The sequence below is a fragment of the Aphelocoma coerulescens genome, unplaced genomic scaffold (assembly GCF_041296385.1).
Source record: "Aphelocoma coerulescens isolate FSJ_1873_10779 unplaced genomic scaffold, UR_Acoe_1.0 HiC_scaffold_142, whole genome shotgun sequence".
NCBI classification, from domain to species: Eukaryota; Metazoa; Chordata; class Aves; order Passeriformes; family Corvidae; genus Aphelocoma; species Aphelocoma coerulescens.
In genome coordinates, this window is record NW_027183493.1 from 479,713 (window position 1) to 502,095 (window position 22,383).

The 22,383-nt window shown below is 56.4% G+C and overlaps 2 protein-coding genes across 2 annotated transcripts; one reads left to right on the forward strand and one right to left on the reverse strand.

The window, feature by feature from the left end:
* Positions 1 to 2,156: 2,156 nt before the first annotated feature.
* On the reverse strand, positions 2,157 to 3,235 carry LOC138100802 (serine/threonine-protein kinase pim-1-like). The gene is made up of 3 exons (XM_068998665.1): positions 3,164 to 3,235; positions 2,585 to 2,761; positions 2,157 to 2,260 (listed from the first exon to the last, which is right to left on the reverse strand). Exons 2-3 carry the CDS (start codon positions 2,751 to 2,753, stop codon positions 2,157 to 2,159), a joined length of 273 nt encoding a protein of 90 aa, XP_068854766.1. The 5' UTR covers positions 2,754 to 2,761; positions 3,164 to 3,235.
* A 4,334-nt stretch (positions 3,236 to 7,569) lies between these two features.
* Positions 7,570 to 16,260, forward strand: LOC138100803 (serine/threonine-protein kinase pim-1-like). Its single transcript, XM_068998666.1, has 7 exons — positions 7,570 to 7,674; positions 13,475 to 13,669; positions 14,345 to 14,428; positions 14,521 to 14,548; positions 14,867 to 15,253; positions 15,656 to 15,832; positions 16,157 to 16,260. The coding sequence occupies exons 1-7, from the start codon at positions 7,570 to 7,572 to the stop codon at positions 16,258 to 16,260; spliced, it is 1,080 nt and encodes a 359-aa protein (XP_068854767.1).
* The last annotated feature ends 6,123 nt before the right edge of the window (positions 16,261 to 22,383 follow it).

Genomic DNA, 22,383 nt, shown 5'->3' on the forward strand with positions numbered 1-22,383 from the left:
TTCCTGAGGCACTTTGTAAAGTGAGTGAGGATGCTTTTAGAGATGAGACTGGTGTTTAACTTCCCCAAAGTAAAATTGCAGTAACAGCTGCACTGCCAAGGGGGATCGTGGCCACTTACAGAGAAATACCAGTTTCTCTGCTCACTATAAAGGGAGATTTTTGAAGATCCTCTAAGGCAGGGTGATGTCTAAACACTGATACTGTAGGGAAGCTGGGGAAAATGGGAATTCCTGTGAATTCCTCAGGCTTACAAGGAAAAACCCATCATCTCCTGTGTCTCTTTGCCTTCTCTGCTGTTGGCATGAATGCTTTATGGTATAGCTATATGGTATAGCTCTGTGCCCCCAAGCCTCACCTGCCTCAAAGGACCCCCAGACATCCTGCAGCTGCAGTGATGATAACACTGGGGCAGAGCAGGTGCCCTTTAGTCTCTGGATCCCAACTCCTGCATCATCTTTCCCTCTCCTGCAAGTTGTCTGAAAAAGAGATGTTTCATTATTTGGTTTCTGTAGTTTCAGGCCTCTCCTCTGGTTCCCAGGCTTCCACTGAATCACAGAATCCCTTGAACAGGCAGTTCAGATGTAATTAGAAGCTTTTCAGCTCTCCCTGATTCTGCCTGGCTTCTGCTCAATGCCACACACATTGATTTATCACATACTATAGCACAGCACCTGTTTGGTATCAGTACATCCAGAACTAGTTTCCCAAACTCTCTGGTTTCTTTAAACCATGCAGGAAGCCCAGCACAATGCATAGACAGGAAAGAAGAGCCTAGGCTGATCAGAGCTTTGAAGCCACAGACACCTTGTCCCTGTAGCAAGGGCAGCAGGACACATGTTGCAGATGAACTGCTTTTATGAGGCTGCTAGAGCCAATAAGGTTGTAAGAAATGACTGTACGTGAGTGAAGATCATCTAGTGCTGTTCTGCTCAATAGAGAGACAAAACTAGAGACAAATGCTCTGGATTCCCTTTCTGCTTTAGATCTTGTTCAAGCAGCTGCCTCCTCTCAGGGGCCTATTCCCTCATCTGTATGTGGGAGTGTTTCCCTGTCCCCCAGAGGATGCTGTGGTTTCTAAACATGAAAAGCATCTGCTATAAAGAAAAATCTCCTGGAAGGGTAGAAGCAAATAGAAAGGGTAATAGAGATGGATGAACTTCTGGGGCTGAAAAATGTGAAATGCAGCAGAAGCAGGAGGAGGTCTGTGGCCACTTGAGGTTGTTTTTCCTTGTCTCCCTCCCTTGCTGGACAGGAGGTGCTATGAGCATTCAGGGATTCTTTGTTGGCATAGCAAAGTCTCCAGAAGGCAGCTGGGGAGAAATACCACTCCTTCCACCCAGTGTTCTAAAGCTCTGGGCTACATGGTACAACAAAGTTATCAAGAGTTGCTCTGTTACATAACACAACTCCCGAATGTGAGATGGGGTTAGAGGCTGGTAACACCAGGGGGGTTCCCTTGGAGTCCCTAGGGATCACTTTCTCTGCCGCTCCTTCCTCGGCAGCGGGGGTCTCCTCATGCTCTTTCCCTGCCCCAGTGTGGGAGGCTGAGCCTGCTGGAGCGTGTCTATCTGCCGTAGAGTCTCTTTCAGCATCTGTGCATCCCTGCACAGCTCCTTTAGATGCTGCTGTCCCCTAAATCCAGGCAGACCGGGCTGCATTTGCCTGCTGCCAGTGTGAGGGGAAGAAAGAGCAAGAGTTCATTAGGGCTTGACCTGAAATGATGTTTTGGCGTTTCTGCTTCTTCTCACAGCTTTGGCAGGTGAGCAGCATCTCTGTCCCTGCCGCCTGCTGGCCCTTGGAATGCACACATGAGCCCAGGTATCACTTCTGGTGAACCCAAATGGCTGCGTCAGTTTGAAAGGGCGGCTGTTGTTTCACTGTTACCTTTCTAGGCTGGTTACAGCTCCTCCTGCATGTACTACAGCCTGTGCTTGAAGACACAGAACTACCGTCCTGGAGAAAAGGCATCAAAAGCTTGACAAAGGCTGAAGGGAACACTCTGATTACCCCTTTTCCCAAGAGGGTTCTTTAGCTGAAGTTGCTAAACAGGACCAGACTTGACACCCCGGCATGGGTTTGTGATTGTTTTATTTCTCGAGCCCTCAGTCCTGCATGGGACTCGGTAATCGGGTGCTGCAGAGGCTCTGGCAAGGCATCAAAGACGCCTGCCCCGCACCCAAGGGTGGCGCAAGATCTCCTCCAGCGCTGGCCTGTCCGCAGGGTGCTTGGACAAACACCAGCGGATCAGATGTTGGCACTCTGGGGAGAGAAACCAGAAAGCGCCGGTCACTTGCAGAAGGCTCCTGCCCAGCTGCTCCCGGCGCCTCCAGGGCCCGGGCTATGCTGCGTGTGCTCAGAGCTGTGCCAGCCTCCCGGCTGACTCTGCCCTTTGCGGGACAGTGGCACGGCAGGACACGCGCCACCTCCTTCAGCCAAGCAGGCCACACCGACCACGTCGTCACGGGCTGCCTCCTGCGGCCAGCTCTTGAGGGCAGATGGGCCTCCCGCGCAGCTGCGTGAGGGCCACGCTGGGCTGCGCGGTGCCATCTGCCAAAGCCTGCCTTCTTGAGGCCAGACACCAACCTGGAGAGACCTGCTGCCAGAAGAAGAGCTGCCCCGACACGATGTCACGGTCCTCCTGGAAGGGCATGTTCCCGCAGACCATGACGTACAGCAGCACACCCAGGGACCAGATGGTTGCCGAATGGCCGTGGTAGCAGCCAAGGCAGATCCACTCGGGTGGGCTGTACATGTGTGTTCCTAGGGGAGACAGGTGGCGCTGTCCAGGTGCAGGCTGCTGGCTTCCAGAGCCTGGTGCCAGCCTCCTGGCGGAAGCAGGGGCTGCACCGGTGGCCACAACTTCCCCCCGAGGCCACCGGGCGTTCCCCAGCCAATTGGCCAAAGCCAAGAAACCGTTCTGCAAGGCAAACAAGGCCAGCGGAGCAGCCCAAGCCCTTGCGGGCCTGCCAAGCCGAGCGGCCGGGGCCTGGCTTTGGCAGCCCCCCTCTGTGGGCAGGGCTGGCAGCTGGCTCCTGGGGCACAGCATCTGCCCCGTGCCAAAGGGCAGCCGGCAGCCGGCTGAATGCCGCAGCCCACAGCCCAGGAGGGAATGGGGCCGTGCAGTGCCTGGCACTGGGAGCAGGGCCTGGCCTGTGGGCTCACCGGCAAATCGCGTGAAGGCCTGCTCCTGGAGGAAGGTGCCGCAACCGAAGTCGATGAGCTTCAGGTCGCCGCTCTCCGGGTCCACGAGGAGATTCTCTGGCTTGATGTCCCGGTGCAGGACGCCGCAGGCGGTGCAGTGCCGCACGGCCTCCAGCACCTGGCAGAAAAGCCAGCGCGCCATCTCCTCGCACAGGAACCCCTGCTCCAGCAGGAAGGCCAGGAGATCCTGCGATGGCTCCGGACACTCCATCACCAGCAGGAAGTTGTCAGGCAGCTCAAACCAGTCGAGGAGCTGGATGATGTTGTGGCAGCCAGAGCCCACCTTCTCCATGAGCACGATCTCCATGGGAACACGGGTGCCGTCGGGCTGTGAGGAGGAGACAGTGCCTCCAGCAGGCCTGATACTGCCCTGTGGCTCCGCTGCCTCGTGCCTGGGATGCCCCAGTGCCCCCTTGGGCAGCCTCCCTGGTGCTTGGGCTTCCTCCCGCCCAGGGGATGCTTGGGGGGTGCCCCCCTGCCCGGCCCCATCACCAGTGTTTGGCATCCCCGGGCCCGCGATGCTCCGGCTCGCACGCTGAGCCCACGCCCGCTCCCCCCGCCCTGCGCCGCCTCCCGCCCTGGGGCCCCGGCCTTATCCCTGCCCGCCACGCCCCGCTCTGTCGCGGTGGCCCCGCTCACTCACCAGCTCGTACCACCGCAGGACGCTCTCCCGGGCCACGCGTTTGATGGCCACCTGCAAGCCCACGAGAGACGGGGCTGAGCTCAAGCCCTGCCCCGCCCCGCCCCTGGCCCTCCTCCCGCGCCCCGCCGTCTCGGCCACTTTACCGGACTCCCGTCTGAGAGGCGGATGCCCGAGAAAACGGTGCCGAAGCCACCGCTGCCCAGCTGAGGGCCCAGCTGGTACAGCTCCTGCAGCTTCTTCTTTTGCCCTGCGACCGAGACCGAGCCATCAGCCTTGCGCCCAGGGCCCCCCCGGCCAAGTGCCCGCGAGTAAAGCGAGCCGAGCCACCGCGGGCCACGTTGCTCTGACCTGCTTCCTGCTGCGCGCCGGGCAGCGGCCACCGCCTTGCAGCCGTCGGGCAGGGGAGCGGCAGAGCTGGGGCAGGGGAGCGCGCAGAGGCGGCTGCAGGAGCCGGAGGGCAGCGGGGCAGGGCGTCACCGTCGCTGTCCCCGGCGTCGTGGGCTGGACTCTGCTGTTGAGGACTGCCGGGGCTACAGCCCGAGGACTCGCACAGGGGGGTGTCAGGAGCAGCTGCAAACCAGGGAGGGGTTTTTTGAAGCCGTGGCATCAGAAGCACTGGAAACAGCCAGAGACTCTGCTGCTCTCAAGGGCCCTGGCCTGGCCTGTGGATGCCCCTCAAGAGCCCCGAGGGAGCCTCAGACAGCTCCTCAGAAGATCTCACCTGCTACCAGAAAGGCCTTCCTGGTAGTCGGTGGCCGTCTTGGAGCAGCTTCCTGGAGATGGAGGAACCTCCTGGGTCTCTTGAGGGTCATCTCTGCCACCAGGCACGGGCTGTTGCCAGCTGGCACAGCCGGCACAGCGTCCTGGGAGCTGTGGGCCGGCAACTGCTGGCTCCAGCTCACTTGCTGCTCCGCCACCTGCTCCTGAGAAGGCTCCCCTGGATCGGGCTGGGCTCCCACTTGGACTTCTGGGCTTTCCCTGGCCACGTCAGTTGTCAGGGTTGCGCCCGTATTGTTGAAGTCCGTGAGTCCAAGGGAGCTGGGAGACCTGTCCACAGGCTCTGCACCTTCTGCAGGCTGACAGGTCTCACTGAGCGTCTGCGGGGGATAGAAGCTGTCAGAGATAGCGGAGGCTCGTGGCAGGATGGAGGATCTCTGACAGCCTGAGCTTCTTGCCTGGATGGTGGGTCCCTCATGGTGTGCCGTCCTTGCAAGGGTTGAGGCTCTCCCAGGGATGGATAATCTTGCTGGGAGCGGCCTCTTGAAGGGATGGAGGCTCCTGGAGGAGCTGGACGAGCCACAGCAGGGCAGGTGGCCTCGCTTCACCAGCTCCTCCAGTTCTTTCCACAATGCCTGCCACATCCCAGAGCAGAGCGGCACCCATGTCCCATTGCGAGCCCAGAGCAGCAGCATCAGTTCCTGCAGCTCCTGGGCCACTGCCACGCAGGGGCCGCAGCTGCAGGGGCTGTCCAGAGGGCTCGCGGGAGCACGTGGCCGCTTGCGAGGGGTCACCCGAGGCCTGGAGGACCTGGGAGCCACAGGGGCTCCTCGCTTCCTCCGTGAGCCTCTGGGCTGCACCCCCGGGCGCTTGCGCCTCTTCGATGTCCGTGCCTGCCGCCTCCGTGGTTGCCAGTGGCCAACGGCCCACCAGACAGCCACAGTGGCCAGCAGCAGGACAAGCACAATCACCAGGACGCCACCGTCACACATGGCTCCGGCGCGTCCCATCGCGACTGCACTGGCAGCTGCAGGTGCTGGCAGTGTTACATAGCGACTGCGCGGTGATGTCACAGTGCTGTGGGCCAGGACAGCCGGGTGACATGCCAGCCCTGCCTCTCGCCAGCGCTCAGCCCCTTTGTGCCGTCACAGCCCTGTGCCCACCTCAGCGCTCTCCAGTGCCACAGGAGGAAGAAAGGGACTCCCTGTGGGCACTTGAGGGCCCTCTGGAGCAGAGTGGGTGGAAGATTCTTGTCTAAGTAGGACATAGGGATGAGGAGGGGAACAATGGTGGTGTCACCTCCTTGCTTGCAGAGCATGGGACATGGATTGCCCAATGGGACACTGTAAAGTCCTTGGGGAGAGCAAGCCCTGCTCAGCAACATCCAAACCACCCACATGCTATCCACCGCATTCCCATCCTGAATCCAAATCCAACTCTGTCCCACTTCCTGGGAAGAAAATGGATCCTATCCCATTGAAAACCAGTACATCAGCCAGTTCTTCACCCAGCACACCCTGTCCCTGCTCATCTCACATCTGGACACCTGCTCCAGAAGGATTCTGTGAGGGACAGGATCAAAACTCCTCTTAAAATCCTGAAATACAACCTGCAATGCCTTCCCATCACCCATGAGACAGGTGACCTTATGGCAGCAGGATAATCAATCAGTTAGACCAGAATTTCCCTCTGTTATCTCACGCTGCCCACGGCTGACACTGGCACTGTCCTTCCCATCACTTCCCAGTAGTGCCAAGCATGACCTTCTCCACCATTTTTCCTGCTATCAAGATTAGATTAAGAGGGCTGGAGTTTCCTGGAAAGTCCAAGCACTTGCTGTCAAGTCGCATACAGCTGGAGAGCATTGAGCCAGCATGGACCTCCTTGGGCTTTCAGGAGCTTGGGTAGATGATTTAGGGGGTTCCTTCTGGGACATACTGGGATGAATCCCATCCAATGCCACAGCCTCATGGATATTGTTCTGGTCCAAGCTGTCCCCAGCAATCCCAAATGGAAGATCACTGTCCCTCGCACCACTCTGCCTCCTCCATTGGACACCCTTCAGCACCCAGAGAAGCTGGTGGTACTTGGCAGAGCCAGGGTCTGTGGGACAAGGACACTGGCAACAGCTAAAAGCAGAGAGGATGCCCAGAGAGCCCAATTCCCACAGGATTCTGCCATCTTGAGGGGGTCAGCCTGTCCTGAGAAGATGCTTGCCATGGCTTTGGGCATTGCAGTCCTGCTGGCCCTGGTGGGCTGCACAGCCGTGGAGGGCTGAGCTGAGTGTCCGCCACCCACGAAAAGCTGGGAGAAAGACTGCGGACAGGACGTGGGATCCCAGTGACCTCCCGCCCCCAGTGCAAACATGGTGGCCACACCTGTCCTTCCAGTGGCCCCGTAACAACTGGTCTTCCAGTTGCTTCAGTGCCTGGAGGGACCCCTCAATCCCGACAAGGTGCCAAACCCCAGCGTCCTGCCATGGACCTGTCTGGGGGTCTCCACTGAGAGTCCATCCATAAGCAGCTGCTCCAGGAGGTCAAAGAGGAGGCAGTGAGGAGAGCCCAGCAAGGCAGGGAGGGGAGGAGATGAGGGGCTGGGAAGGGAAAGGGAGGACCACGCACTTGGTCTCAGAGGACCAGGCACTGCAGGCTCGGCACTGCTGGCTCTCAGGGTGCCCTGGATGGGCAAGGTGGTGCCAGGTGCCATCCCACCATGTTCCCCGGCTGTTCTCTTGTCCTCACAGCCATGACCTTGGGACAGATGGCTCTGCACATCCTTGTCCTCCTCTTCTGCCAACACAGTTCAGGGAAAATACTTCCACTACTCCACCTCAGTAAGGGTCCCAGGTGGCTCCATGCTGCTCAGGGTGCTGGAGGTGGTGGCAGAGGAGAACCCTGAAACCTTTAGGTGAGAGCCAGAGGGGCTGTGGCAGTGGGGTTGGGCATCCCACCACCCAGCCTGGAGCCCACTCCATCTTCCTGGCTACTTCCAAACGTCCTGGGGCCCCATGGTTGTGGTCTCCATCCACGAGCTGGCTTCCAGCATGGATGACAGGACATACTGGCAGTGCCACAGTGCTGGGGACACCCTCGATGAAGATGGGTGGCCCAGGGTGGCCACCAGCTGGGGAGCGTATCCAGGCCATCTTCAGCTCCTACTGATGCCACTGAAAGACACTGGGAGCCGCCATGGAGCAAGGAAGTGTCATTCCAGCATGTCCCTGGGTATCTCTGTGTGACCCTGGGAGTGGCAGACAGTGCCACAAAGTAGGAGGTCCCTTGTATCCCCAGCTTCCAGGGCAGGGAAAACAAGGAGGTATTGTTCCTACAGTCCCACCCTGGCCTAACTGGAGGGGGAAGCCAGTACAAGACACCAAGAGCCCCTAGGACACAGGTGGCAGGGATCCAGCAGATGACCCTGCACCAGATTGGCTTGTGGGGCCAGGGTGGAGGATTTGGGTTATAAACCTCAGGGATCAAGGGGACCCCCAGGATCCAGGGGACGGGGTGGGCAGCACAGAGCAGAGCCGATCGAAACCGCAATGGGGAAGGGATCAGTGCCATCTGCAGGGCAGAAGGACACTGGACGCGGGAGTGACCGCAGAGCCACCGTTTGATGGAAATGGATTGGTAGGGGTGTCAGGGGCTCCCATCGTACCAGGGACTCACCACACTGGGGCCCTTGCTAACAGGCAGGGTTGGTGCAGACAGAGAGCAAGTCAGTTCCCTGGGACACACGGGACCTCTCGATCCACTTGCAACTTTAGGCCTAAGGGGGGAAAGTGTCAAGAAGTTCTTTGATTATTCAGGGACCAAGTGGGATAGAGAAGCAGCTGCATTTTATTCAACCACTATTGGTAAATGCGGGGGATAGGTTTGAAAGGCATGAATTTCTGTTTCTTCCTGATTGTGATTGTAATTTACTGGGAAGGGATTTGATGGCTAAACTGGGAATGTAAATTAATATTGTGAAAGGTGATAAGGAAGCTACCACTGCTGTAACTGTCTGTCAAATGCCTGAGAAGACCTATGCTGAAGTAGACCCAGGGAAATGTGGAAAATTAGATATGGAACCTCTCCAAATCACTTTGAAGCCACCAGGACAAGTGGTGTTTAAAAAGCAATACCCTCTTTCAGGAGGGAAGGAAGGGGTTACAGCCTTTTACTGAGTCCCTGTTAAAGGCAGGTCTTTTGGAGCCACGGATGTTTCCCTATAACACTGCTATCCTTCAAGGTGAGAACCTGGCAGAATTTTAAAGTGTTAAAAAGCAGATGAACTGAGGCTCCTGCCCTAGCCCTTCCAAACAGGGAAGAAGTATTTGCATTTTATGTGGATGTTGAACAGGACCACGCCAGAGGAGTTCTAGTGCAAGAACACCACGGGGCGGTACTTGAAGACCGATGGCCCGTTCTTCTGAAATGTTAGACCCCTCGGCGAGGGGTGGCCCCATCGTTTGCAAAATTGTGCAGCCACGGTTTTCATGGTAACTGAGGACGGCAGGAGGCTCTCTAACCCTTAAGCTTCACATCAAGTTAAGGCTTTGTTGACCAAAAGAGCCTCTCATGGAACAGGAGGATTTAGAATTAAGTAGGGGGGAAGGGTTTAACCCCACCTCCTGTTTAACTGGTCCCGAGGGAGGAGACCTGAAGGAAACTCATGACTGGATTCAGGTAATAGATCTCCAGATGCCGAGGAGATATTAAATTATCCCCCTTGGAATTAATGTTTGGGATTTTTCTTTTTCTGGAGCAGTAAATCAGGATGTTGATGGGAAGTCTCTGGTTCTGTTCCCAACAGGGCAGCCATTTGGCGCAGTCCAGGAACGCGGCATCAGAGTCCATGGAGGTGTAGGACAGATCTTTCCCTCTCCCACTCCCCACTGCCACCAGCTCCCCCTGGGCAACGAGGGGGCTCCCGGCTGAGCGAGGGCAGCGCGAACGTGCAGCAGCTCAAGGATCCGCTCCCTGCGCACTTCCCGGGACAGGGCTGCCCTGGGCCTTGGCATGGACGCCCTTCTCTGCTCGGCGTGACCCTCCTGCCTCAGCCTCGCTCAATTCGATTCATGTGCCTCCCGTGAGGGACACCCTCCACACAGATCCTGCTTCTGATTCCTTGGATCCACAGCGCTGTTTTTCCTGGATTTCAGCCACGGCTTCCCCTGTGTAAAGGATAGGGATACATAGGAGGAGTGTGTTGGGCTCCCCTCCACCACTGTTAGTGGTTTCAGGCCCCCAAGAGCTCTTGTGTCTCCCTTTTTCCCAACAATATCCCTCCATCCCCTCCTTCCCGACGCTTCCCCTCAGCAGCACCGAGCCTTTTCCCCGCCCTTTTTCCCCTCAGCGCTGGCCCCGCCCCCGCTCAGACCACGCCCCCTCGGCGCCGCTGAGGCCTTGGCCACGCCCACCGTCCTGGTGGGACCGGCTCCCCGCCCTCCCTTCCCTAATTAGCGCCCTTAGTTCGTCCCTCGTTAATACGTCCCTAATTAGGCCCCTGGCGGCCAAGAGCAGGGGTTTGGAGGAGCTCTGTGGGACACCCTGGCTGCGTGGGGCAGACCAGAGACGCCCAGTGTTGTCCCTCCACTCAGGGCAGGGATTCGGGGCACCGCGGCCACCCGGGGAAGATGCTCCGTTGCCAGCCCACACCTCCACGAAAGGGAGAGGAGGAAAGCAGGGTGCCAGAGACACAGAACCCCTCAAGACTTCCCCAGCTGGGTCTTCTCCGCCCCGCCCCTTCCAGCTGTATGCCGTGTTTACAGGAGCTCAGAAAGAGGAAAAAAAAAGAGAAACGAGCTCCACAGTGAATTCCTGAAAGAAAAATCCATCAATGGCCAGGAGACTCCTGTGGCTCCTTCCTGAAAATCAGGGCTGTGGGGAACAGGGTGCAGGGTGTCCCAGGACACAGAGCTGGACACTGATCCCTCCTGGATCTCCTTGGCACCCCTGTCCCAGGCAAGGATGGTACTGAATATCCTCTTGGAGCTGTCCCAGGAAGGTCCCTGCTCCCTGGCGCAGGATGGGAGGGGTAGAGGTGGTCCTCTCACACTCATCCCACTCATTCCCCCCTGCCCTGACTTTGCCCCTGGGGTGCTCACCCCCCTTTTTAGGGTGTCCAGCCCTGTTCTCATGGGGAACCTTGGCAGCACCCATGAGCATAACCAACCTTTCTGGGAGGCTGGGAGCACTGGTGAGGGAGGGGGCTGTTTCTGGTGACCTGGAACTTGGCTCCTGCTGTGAGCCAGCGGCTTTCTGCCTGCTGGGCTGGGGGAACACCCTCTCTGAGCTCTGTGACAGCCCCAGCCCCACACCCACTCCTTGCCACAGCTCCTCCCAGACAGCATCTGCTACGGACATGTCCCCTGCTACTGTCCTTTGGCCAGGGGCCTTGTGGCTCATGCCAGACCCTTCTTCCTCCCCAGGGAGCCTCCTCCCAGGTAAGGGGGGAGCCCCCCACAGCCCAGGACTCTCCAGCTCAGCCCCCCTGGAGCCAGGCCGCCGTCTGAGTCCCACGTGCCCTGAGCCAAGTGGGGACTGGTGGCCGTCTTGGCCACAGTGACCACAGATAAATCGACTTTCCAACCTCTGACAAGAGGAAAAGGGCCAGCAAAACCTCAGTTCGGGGCATGAGGAGAGCAGACTTCAGACTGCTCAGGGAACTGGTAAGCAGGGTCTCCAGGGACAATGCTTTTGCAGGTGCTGGGGTCCATCAGTGCTGGTCAATTTTGAAACATCACCTCCTAAGGGCACAGGAGTAGGAGAGTCCCAAATGTCGGAATCCAAGCAGACGAGGCAGAAGGCATCTTCTCTGGGAAAGAGGATGGAAAAGAAAGCTGTGTGCCCAGTGGAAGCAAGGTCAGCAGAAGAATACAGATGTCAGGAAAATTAATCCACAAACACCACAGGTTTATGTCCAAACAAGAGACAGAGCAATCCTGTTACTTTATTCGAATAAAGGGAGAGGCCATGGGCATTTCCCATGGGATCTCTCAAATTGTTAGAGGACGCAGCTTCCTTTTTCTCCTGATTTCCCGGCTGCATTTTCCTCTCTCCTTCCCCAGTGGCTGAGGTACTTGACAGGTACAGACTTCCCGAATGGCTTAATACAAACCCCCTTTCTAATGTGCACCCCCCACCCTCATTCTTTTCCTTGTGTCTCTGTTCTTTTTCTCTAAATCCAGGGATTAGCAGAGTCTTGAGTGAGTAACAGTCTGTGTCAATTAGTGGAATTCCTATGGAATTTATGGTTCCTCCCTTTGCTTCTTTCACCTATCAGTATCTGGCTTTATCTACCATCATGCCCACAGATAGTTTGTAAAGACACCTCCTCCTCATTCCTTCCACAGAGATGTCTCTTGCCACTGTAGGGAGAACTTTGGTGCAGTGAAAGCTCAGCTGGAGAGGAAGGTGGCCAGAAGTGTGGGGCACAATAAAGAGTGTTTTTAAATATATTAATGGAAAAAAACATTGTAGAAATAACATTGTCCCCTTCCAGGATGTGGATGGTCACCTCACAAACAGGGACAGGGACACAGCACAGGTGTTTAATGCATTCTTTGCCTCTGTCTTCAACACTCCTCCCTCCCTTCCCAGTGGAAAACATGCACTGTACCAAGGGACACTGCAAAATCCTTGAAGAGGGCAAGCCCTGCTCAGCAGAAACCAAACCACTCATGTTTGATCCACAGCATTCCCATCATGAATCTGAACCCAGCGTGTGCCAGCAATTGGGAAAAAAGGAGCCCTATGCCCGTCAAAACCAGAGCAGTGGGAGCACTATGAGCACTCCTTGGGAAATCCTGACTTATTTAGAACAGAGGCAACGCAGAAGTCGGTGAGCTGTTACAGAAAACTCTTCCTGCCATCGACAGCCAGTTCAGGAGAGCTCCCCAGAGACACAGGAACTTCAACTCCCTTTGTCTCTGGAAGATTTCTCAGGCACAGAGAGTGTTTCCAGTTGGTACTGCTGCAGTGTCCTGGGAGCCATGGGCTTGACACTGGTGGCAGCAGCACTCTTCCTGATGTGCCACTTGCTGCAGGGAATGACTCACTGCAGCAGGCTGAGCTGTTCTTACTGCCAGGCTTTTTCTGGCCATGTGCATCTTTAGAGATGCGCTGGTTCTGCTGATCCCTGAGGTGGGCACAGGGCTGTGACGGCACAAAGGGGCTGAGCGCTGGCGAGAGGCAGGGCTGGCATGTCACCCGGCTGTCCTGGCCCACAGCACTGTGACATCACCGCGCAGTCGCTATGTAACACTGCCAGCACCTGCAGCTGCCAGTGCAGTCGCGATGGGACGCGCCGGAGCCATGTGTGACGGTGGCGTCCTGGTGATTGTGCTTGTCCTGCTGCTGGCCACTGTGGCTGTCTGGTGGGCCGTTGGCCACTGGCAACCACGGAGGCGGCAGGCACGGACATCGAAGAGGCGCAAGCGCCCGGGGGTGCAGCCCAGAGGCTCACGGAGGAAGCGAGGAGCCCCTGTGGCTCCCAGGTCCTCCAGGCCTCGGGTGACCCCTCGCAAGCGGCCACGTGCTCCCGCGAGCCCTCTGGACAGCCCCTGCAGCTGCGGCCCCTGCGTGGCAGTGGCCCAGGAGCTGCAGGAACTGATGCTGCTGCTCTGGGCTCGCAATGGGACATGGGTGCCGCTCTGCTCTGGGATGTGGCAGGCATTGTGGAAAGAACTGGAGGAGCTGGTGAAGCGAGGCCACCTGCCCTGCTGTGGCTCGTCCAGCTCCTCTAGGAGCCTCCATCCCTTCAAGAGGCCGCTCCCAGCAAGATTATCCATCCCTGGGAGAGCCTCAACCCTTGCAAGGACGGCACACCATGAGGGACCCACCATCCAGGCAAGAAGCTCAGGCTGTCAGAGATCCTCCATCCTGCCACGAGCCTCCGCTATCTCTGACAGCTTCTATCCCCCGCAGACGCTCAGTGAGACCTGTCAGCCTGCAGAAGGTGCAGAGCCTGTGGACAGGTCTCCCAGCTCCCTTGGACTCACGGACTTCAACAATACGGGCGCAACCCTGACAACTGACGTGGCCAGGGAAAGCCCAGAAGTCCAAGTGGGAGCCCAGCCCGATCCAGGGGAGCCTTCTCAGGAGCAGGTGGCGGAGCAGCAAGTGAGCTGGAGCCAGCAGTTGCCGGCCCACAGCTCCCAGGACGCTGTGCCGGCTGTGCCAGCTGGCAACAGCCCGTGCCTGGTGGCAGAGATGACCCTCAAGAGACCCAGGAGGTTCCTCCATCTCCAGGAAGCTGCTCCAAGACGGCCACCGACTACCAGGAAGGCCTTTCTGGTAGCAGGTGAGATCTTCTGAGGAGCTGTCTGAGGCTCCCTCGGGGCTCTTGAGGGGCATCCACAGGCCAGGCCAGGGCCCTTGAGAGCAGCAGAGTCTCTGGCTGTTTCCAGTGCTTCTGATGCCACGGCTTCAAAAAACCCCTCCCTGGTTTGCAGCTGCTCCTGACACCCCCCTGTGCGAGTCCTCGGGCTGTAGCCCCGGCAGTCCTCAACAGCAGAGTCCAGCCCACGACGCCGGGGACAGCGACGGTGACGCCCTGCCCCGCTGCCCTCCGGCTCCTGCAGCCGCCTCTGCGCGCTCCCCTGCCCCAGCTCTGCCGCTCCCCTGCCCGACGGCTGCAAGGCGGTGGCCGCTGCCCGGCGCGCAGCAGGAAGCAGGTCAGAGCAACGTGGCCCGCGGTGGCTCGGCTCGCTTTACTCGCGGGCACTTGGCCGGGGGGGCCCTGGGCGCAAGGCTGATGGCTCGGTCTCGGTCGCAGGGCAAAAGAAGAAGCTGCAGGAGCTGTACCAGCTGGGCCCTCAGCTGGGCAGCGGTGGCTTCGGCACCGTTTTCTCGGGCATCCGCCTCTCAGACGGGAGTCCGGTAAAGTGGCCGAGACGGCGGGGCGCGGGAGGAGGGCCAGGGGCGGGGCGGGGCAGGGCTTGAGCTCAGCCCCGTCTCTCGTGGGCTTGCAGGTGGCCATCAAACGCGTGGCCCGGGAGAGCGTCCTGCGGTGGTACGAGCTGGTGAGTGAGCGGGGCCACCGCGACAGAGCGGGGCGTGGCGGGCAGGGATAAGGCCGGGGCCCCAGGGCGGGAGGCGGCGCAGGGCGGGGGGAGCGGGCGTGGGCTCAGCGTGCGAGCCGGAGCATCGCGGGCCCGGGGATGCCAAACACTGGTGATGGGGCCGGGCAGGGGGGCACCGCCCAAGCATCCCCTGGGCGGGAGGAAGCCCAAGCACCAGGGAGGCTGCCCAAGGGGGCACTGGGGCATCCCAGGCACGAGGCAGCGGAGCCACAGGGCAGTATCAGGCCTGCTGGAGGCACTGTCTCCTCCTCACAGCCCGACGGCACCCGTGTTCCCATGGAGATCGTGCTCATGGAGAAGGTGGGCTCTGGCTGCCACAACATCATCCAGCTCCTCGACTGGTTTGAGCTGCCTGACAACTTCCTGCTGGTGATGGAGCGTCCGGAGCCATCGCAGGATCTCCTGGCCTTCCTGCTGGAGCAGGGGTTCCTGTGCGAGGAGATGGCGCGCTGGCTTTTCTGCCAGGTGCTGGAGGCCGTGCGGCACTGCACCGCCTGCGGCGTCCTGCACCGGGACATCAAGCCAGAGAATCTCCTCGTGGACCCGGAGAGCGGCGACCTGAAGCTCATCGACTTCGGTTGCGGCACCTTCCTCCAGGAGCAGGCCTTCACGCGATTTGCCGGTGAGCCCACAGGCCAGGCCCTGCTCCCAGTGCCAGGCACTGCACGGCCCCATTCCCTCCTGGGCTGTGGGCTGCGGCATTCAGCCGGCTGCCGGCTGCCCTTTGGCACGGGGCAGATGCTGTGCCCCAGGAGCCAGCTGCCAGCCCTGCCCACAGAGGGGGGCTGCCAAAGCCAGGCCCCGGCCGCTCGGCTTGGCAGGCCCGCAAGGGCTTGGGCTGCTCCGCTGGCCTTGTTTGCCTTGCAGAACGGTTTCTTGGCTTTGGCCAATTGGCTGGGGAACGCCCGGTGGCCTCGGGGGGAAGTTGTGGCCACCGGTGCAGCCCCTGCTTCCGCCAGGAGGCTGGCACCAGGCTCTGGAAGCCAGCAGCCTGCACCTGGACAGCGCCACCTGTCTCCCCTAGGAACACACATGTACAGCCCACCCGAGTGGATCTGCCTTGGCTGCTACCACGGCCATTCGGCAACCATCTGGTCCCTGGGTGTGCTGCTGTACGTCATGGTCTGCGGGAACATGCCCTTCCAGGAGGACCGTGACATCGTGTCGGGGCAGCTCTTCTTCTGGCAGCAGGTCTCTCCAGGTTGGTGTCTGGCCTCAAGAAGGCAGGCTTTGGCAGATGGCACCGCGCAGCCCAGCGTGGCCCTCACGCAGCTGCGCGGGAGGCCCATCTGCCCTCAAGAGCTGGCCGCAGGAGGCAGCCCGTGACGACGTGGTCGGTGTGGCCTGCTTGGCTGAAGGAGGTGGCGCGTGTCCTGCCGTGCCACTGTCCCGCAAAGGGCAGAGTCAGCCGGGAGGCTGGCACAGCTCTGAGCACACGCAGCATAGCCCGGGCCCTGGAGGCGCCGGGAGCAGCTGGGCAGGAGCCTTCTGCAAGTGACCGGCGCTTTCTGGTTTCTCTCCCCAGAGTGCCAACATCTGATCCGCTGGTGTTTGTCCAAGCACCCTGCGGACAGGCCAGCGCTGGAGGAGATCTTGCGCCACCCTTGGGTGCGGGGCAGGCGTCTTTGATGCCTTGCCAGAGCCTCTGCAGCACCCGATTACCGAGTCCCATGCAGGACTGAGGGCTCGAGAAATAAAACAATCACAAACCCATGCCGGGGTGTCAAGTCTGGTCCTGTTTAGCAACTTCAGCTAAAGAACCCTCTTGGGAAAAGGGGTAATCAGAGTGTTCCCTTCAGCCTTTGTCAAGCTTTTGATGCCTTTTCTCCAGGACGGTAGTTCTGTGTCTTCAAGCACAGGCTGTAGTACATGCAGGAGGAGCTGTAACCAGCCTAGAAAGGTAACAGTGAAACAACAGCCGCCCTTTCAAACTGACGCAGCCATTTGGGTTCACCAGAAGTGATACCTGGGCTCATGTGTGCATTCCAAGGGCCAGCAGGCGGCAGGGACAGAGATGCTGCTCACCTGCCAAAGCTGTGAGAAGAAGCAGAAACGCCAAAACATCATTTCAGGTCAAGCCCTAATGAACTCTTGCTCTTTCTTCCCCTCACACTGGCAGCAGGCAAATGCAGCCCGGTCTGCCTGGATTTAGGGGACAGCAGCATCTAAAGGAGCTGTGCAGGGATGCACAGATGCTGAAAGAGACTCTACGGCAGATAGACACGCTCCAGCAGGCTCAGCCTCCCACACTGGGGCAGGGAAAGAGCATGAGGAGACCCCCGCTGCCGAGGAAGGAGCGGCAGAGAAAGTGATCCCTAGGGACTCCAAGGGAACCCCCCTGGTGTTACCAGCCTCTAACCCCATCTCACATTCAGGAGTTGTGTTATGTAACAGAGCAACTCTTGATAACTTTGTTGTACCATGTAGCCCAGAGCTTTAGAACACTGGGTGGAAGGAGTGGTATTTCTCCCCAGCTGCCTTCTGGAGACTTTGCTATGCCAACAAAGAATCCCTGAATGCTCATAGCACCTCCTGTCCAGCAAGGGAGGGAGACAAGGAAAAACAACCTCAAGTGGCCACAGACCTCCTCCTGCTTCTGCTGCATTTCACATTTTTCAGCCCCAGAAGTTCATCCATCTCTATTACCCTTTCTATTTGCTTCTACCCTTCCAGGAGATTTTTCTTTATAGCAGATGCTTTTCATGTTTAGAAACCACAGCATCCTCTGGGGGACAGGGAAACACTCCCACATACAGATGAGGGAATAGGCCCCTGAGAGGAGGCAGCTGCTTGAACAAGATCTAAAGCAGAAAGGGAATCCAGAGCATTTGTCTCTAGTTTTGTCTCTCTATTGAGCAGAACAGCACTAGATGATCTTCACTCACGTACAGTCATTTCTTACAACCTTATTGGCTCTAGCAGCCTCATAAAAGCAGTTCATCTGCAACATGTGTCCTGCTGCCCTTGCTACAGGGACAAGGTGTCTGTGGCTTCAAAGCTCTGATCAGCCTAGGCTCTTCTTTCCTGTCTATGCATTGTGCTGGGCTTCCTGCATGGTTTAAAGAAACCAGAGAGTTTGGGAAACTAGTTCTGGATGTACTGATACCAAACAGGTGCTGTGCTATAGTATGTGATAAATCAATGTGTGTGGCATTGAGCAGAAGCCAGGCAGAATCAGGGAGAGCTGAAAAGCTTCTAATTACATCTGAACTGCCTGTTCAAGGGATTCTGTGATTCAGTGGAAGCCTGGGAACCAGAGGAGAGGCCTGAAACTACAGAAACCAAATAATGAAACATCTCTTTTTCAGACAACTTGCAGGAGAGGGAAAGATGATGCAGGAGTTGGGATCCAGAGACTAAAGGGCACCTGCTCTGCCCCAGTGTTATCATCACTGCAGCTGCAGGATGTCTGGGGGTCCTTTGAGGCAGGTGAGGCTTGGGGGCACAGAGCTATACCATATAGCTATACCATAAAGCATTCATGCCAACAGCAGAGAAGGCAAAGAGACACAGGAGATGATGGGTTTTTCCTTGTAAGCCTGAGGAATTCACAGGAATTCCCATTTTCCCCAGCTTCCCTACAGTATCAGTGTTTAGACATCACCCTGCCTTAGAGGATCTTCAAAAATCTCCCTTTATAGTGAGCAGAGAAACTGGTATTTCTCTGTAAGTGGCCACGATCCCCCTTGGCAGTGCAGCTGTTACTGCAATTTTACTTTGGGGAAGTTAAACACCAGTCTCATCTCTAAAAGCATCCTCACTCACTTTACAAAGTGCCTCAGGAAGGGTAAAAAGAGGGGCTTTAACACAAGCACACACCCTCCTCAGCTGTGCTGTTAAATGCCAGGTTGCAGTCCAGAGACTTACCTTCTCCACTCAGAAAGGGAATTCTTTGGCTGATACTTCTATAGAGAGATCAATAAACTCACAAGTAAGGACTGTTTCTGTTATTGGCTCTGCGGTTGTGCTTTCCCCAATGGTGGCTTCACACAGCACGTAATCCTGCACCTTCTGCCTGCAAGAGACACTTGTCACCAGTGGCTGCTGGCATCCAGCAAATTGGCTCACCACCCACCACGGGCCCTATTCCTGCCCCAGAGTTATGGTCACTGCCCCCTTTTCTTCCAGCTTATTTATTCTGCACTCAATTGTCTCTAACACTGCACCCCAACAGCCACAAAAGGCACTTGGGAGACCCTCCCTCCCTTCTCACACAGCTTTTGTCTTACTCTGTGCATACCCCAGATAAACCACTTGGCACTTGTTTAATTCACTTTCTTCTTGGGCTCCTAGTCTAAGTGTAACTTATTTCTCTGTCTTTCCTTGCTGACTCAGCATGCAACACTGTTTGCCCAAAAGAGCAGTATTTCCTTCCACCCCTATTTTGGGATCAGCACTGGGTTTTGGTAGATGTGAAATCACGATAAAGCCGTAGCTGGCCTGATGGTGGCCAGCAAGGAAAGCAACTGGTGCTGCCATGGAAACGTGTGGCCTTAAGCCAGTTTCTTGAAGGCCCCTGCTCATTCCCTCAGGCAAATGTCAAGGGACTGTGGAACAAGCCCAGGGGAGGGGATCTGATGGTTCCCCAGGCTCAGCCCTTGGTGGGGACCTCACCTGCCGAACGCTGGAGAAGCCTTGCACCACCATGTGAGCTGACTCGTCTGGCTGCAGCTCCATTGACCGTGGCTGCAGCTGAAACAGGGGCTCTGGGAATCCTCTTCGTCCTTGGAGCTACTGACAGATGTGAGGCTCTGGCCCTCCTCCTCAGGTGGTCTGTAACATTCCATGGTCCAGTAGAGCCAATGGAAACGGTAGCCCCCGTTTGTGAATTTGAACCAACAAAAGCAGGGAATGAGGCTAGAAGAGAAGACAAGATGGAAAACAGTATGGGAGTAGCTATATTTCCCTGGTCATCAGATTGCTCCCAATGAACAATTTGAGGTGTTAATAGCTTGGAGACTGTCTTCATTTCCAGGTCTTAATGTGGACCAGAAACAGTGTCTGATAATCTGCCCTTCTGATGTCATCATTGCAAAGAAAAATATGTTTATAACGGCAATGTAGCATTTTCCAGGAGATGCTGACAGGACCTGGTGTTTTCCTCCAAAATGTTTGTTCTGGGGTGATTCATCCTGTTACTGTATTTTGCATTAATCTGCGCCCAAAACTATTACTCAATCTTTGAGATCCTGCACTTGGGGACCCTGTAGGGGGGGTACGACCGCCATCCTGAAGTCTGCAGCAACAAAACCCTCATTGACGAGGTGAAAGGTTTGTGTACTACAACGTAGCGCTGGGATCATGACAAATTCTATCAGTCTTGGACTTGGGTAGATATCCGCCCGCGTTCCAGTGCTCCGTAACACCTGTCTCTGTTCCAGAAAGTAGGCAAGAAAGATTTGAAAAAAAAACCAAACCAAACCACAACAGGGAAAGCTAAAAAGCTTAAACAGCTCAATCCTGCTCAAGTTATTTCTTTAGGGACAACTACCACTCTCCAGCTGAAATACTGGGCTTTTGGGGGAAAAAAAAAAGACACATTCACCTTTAGCGGGGGGGGGGGGGGGGGGTGGTTCCGAGCGCAGGGGAGCCGGCCAAAGTCACGATACGAACACCAATACTATTTGAGCATCGTGCTTCCTTTATTGTTTACTTACACTCACTTATATCTACAAAGCTTCACGCACTATTTCCACAGGACAGCCTCTAAGCAGCAGGGGAGCCGACCAGCATGTAACTTTTCCCAAGGCTGTTCAAGGCTGCCTGCTGCCAGGTGTCTTTCTGGCCTATCTGCAGCCTGAGGCCCCTTCAGGGGTGCTTCTGCAGCAGTCCTGGGTTGCCCCAACTCTCCTGGGCTATCATACGCCCCTGTTCCACAAGGAATCCCTATACATTCACCTCCAAATTAAAAAGGATTAAGGTAAGAGAAAGCTTCAAACTACAAATTATTGGCCCAAAGGTAAAAGCTTTTCAAGAAATCTGTAATTAAGACCAGGCTGACAGTTAAACAACTGGTTATTCTAGTGGGGAGAAACCCTCCTCTTTAAGGTAAGGAGCGTGATAGTTAAAAGCAACTGTTTTGTCAAACTTCAGGCTCCCTGCCACAGCCTGCACTGCCTGGCCCTCCTGTTGACTGACTTACATGCAGTGCCACACTGGCCTGTGGGATATGCCCAGCCCTTGCCCTGGAGGGATCTCTGCTGAGACAAGAGATTTTGCAATTGCCCAGCAGGACTCCCTGAAAAGGCAGCCACTTCTTGGTCATGGCGAGGAAAAGTGGACCCACAATCCTTTGGGAGACACTATGCAGATCTTTCTGTAACCCATTGGTCTGTCCCAGACCCTCTGTAACCCATTGGTCCCCTGCTGATCCCCTGTATCCCTATAAAAGGAAGCCCCCTGGCTCTGTGGGGGAGAGAGCTCGTCCCTGGCTTTCCCCTTCGCCAGAGGGAACCAACAATAAAGCTACCTCTGTGCGGAACCAGCCACACGGGCCTTCTCGTCTCTCTCTGGTCTGGTTTGGCCTGGAGGCTGCCCTGCAGAGCTGAGCTGAAGTCACGAGCTGACAATCACTAAAGAGCTGACAGCCCCTGCAAGGGCCCTCCTGCCAGCAGCTGAGGGAAGACACTGGGCCTCGGGACGGCGATCCCTTTCGGGACCATCTCTCCGGACCAGTCACCTCTTCCTGGGTCAGAGCCACGGACCCCACCACCAGCTGTAATACTGGCCCAGTGTGATGGTGCCATCCAGGGGATTTGGCATCATCATTTCCGTATGTCTTAATATGTTTGGATCCTTGCAACTACTTTCCAAATGCCAGCTTTCCTTTCTTTTACAGAAAGCTCAAGGTTTCCAGAAATCTTCTGACATTCTCTTTTGTGCTCAGAGAGATGACATGACATTTTTAAACAGATGTTTCCAAAGTTAATGGCATTTTAAAGATTAATTAACTAAAATTATCCTTGATTCCAGCTTAGATGAACTATATGCTGTGTCAGACACTGAGATTACCACCTATAAGGCATGAGCTGTGTATGCCACCAATCCCTTCTGTCCTTCTCCATACCAGCCTGTGCCTGTTTTCTCTGGAAGAATCCCTGTACGCTTTGCACCCTGCCAGGATGAGTTGCACAAAGGCACACGTCTCCCCTTGCACTCACCAGCAAGTTTCCTTCATCCCCGAACACGCCAATAAGGACACTGGTGTCATACTTGCCCAATTTTTGGGCTTCGATTGTAACCGGAATCTCTGCTATGCTGAAAGGCTGGACAATCCCACAGGGCTCGGAGCTGGAGTAGAACACAGGAGTATCTTCCTTGCGTTTCTAGAAGGGACAGAATCAAATGCAACTTCAGAGGGACCTCTGAAGAAACTTTAAAGTCCTTAACATCCACCACAATGGCAACTCACACACACTTCTAAAAATCCCCAGGAAAAAGGTGAAAGGCACAAACAAGATGCAAGAATTGTAGGTTTAGCATTCTCAGGGGGTCCTGCAAGGAGGCTGCCAGCACAGGCGTTGGTGTCTGTGAATGCAGCAGCTTTTCACAACCCTCTAAGATCTCCCACATCCCGAAGACTAGAACATGAACTGCTTCCTCAGGAGGTTAAACTGCACCCTAAAGTTTACATTCAGGTAGGATCTTGTTCTCAGCAGATCTTTAAGACTGAATAGAAACCAGCAAACCAAACCCTTTTTTTCCCCCAATAATCTCCTCAATAATATTGGAGAGGAGGAGGTGGATGCGATG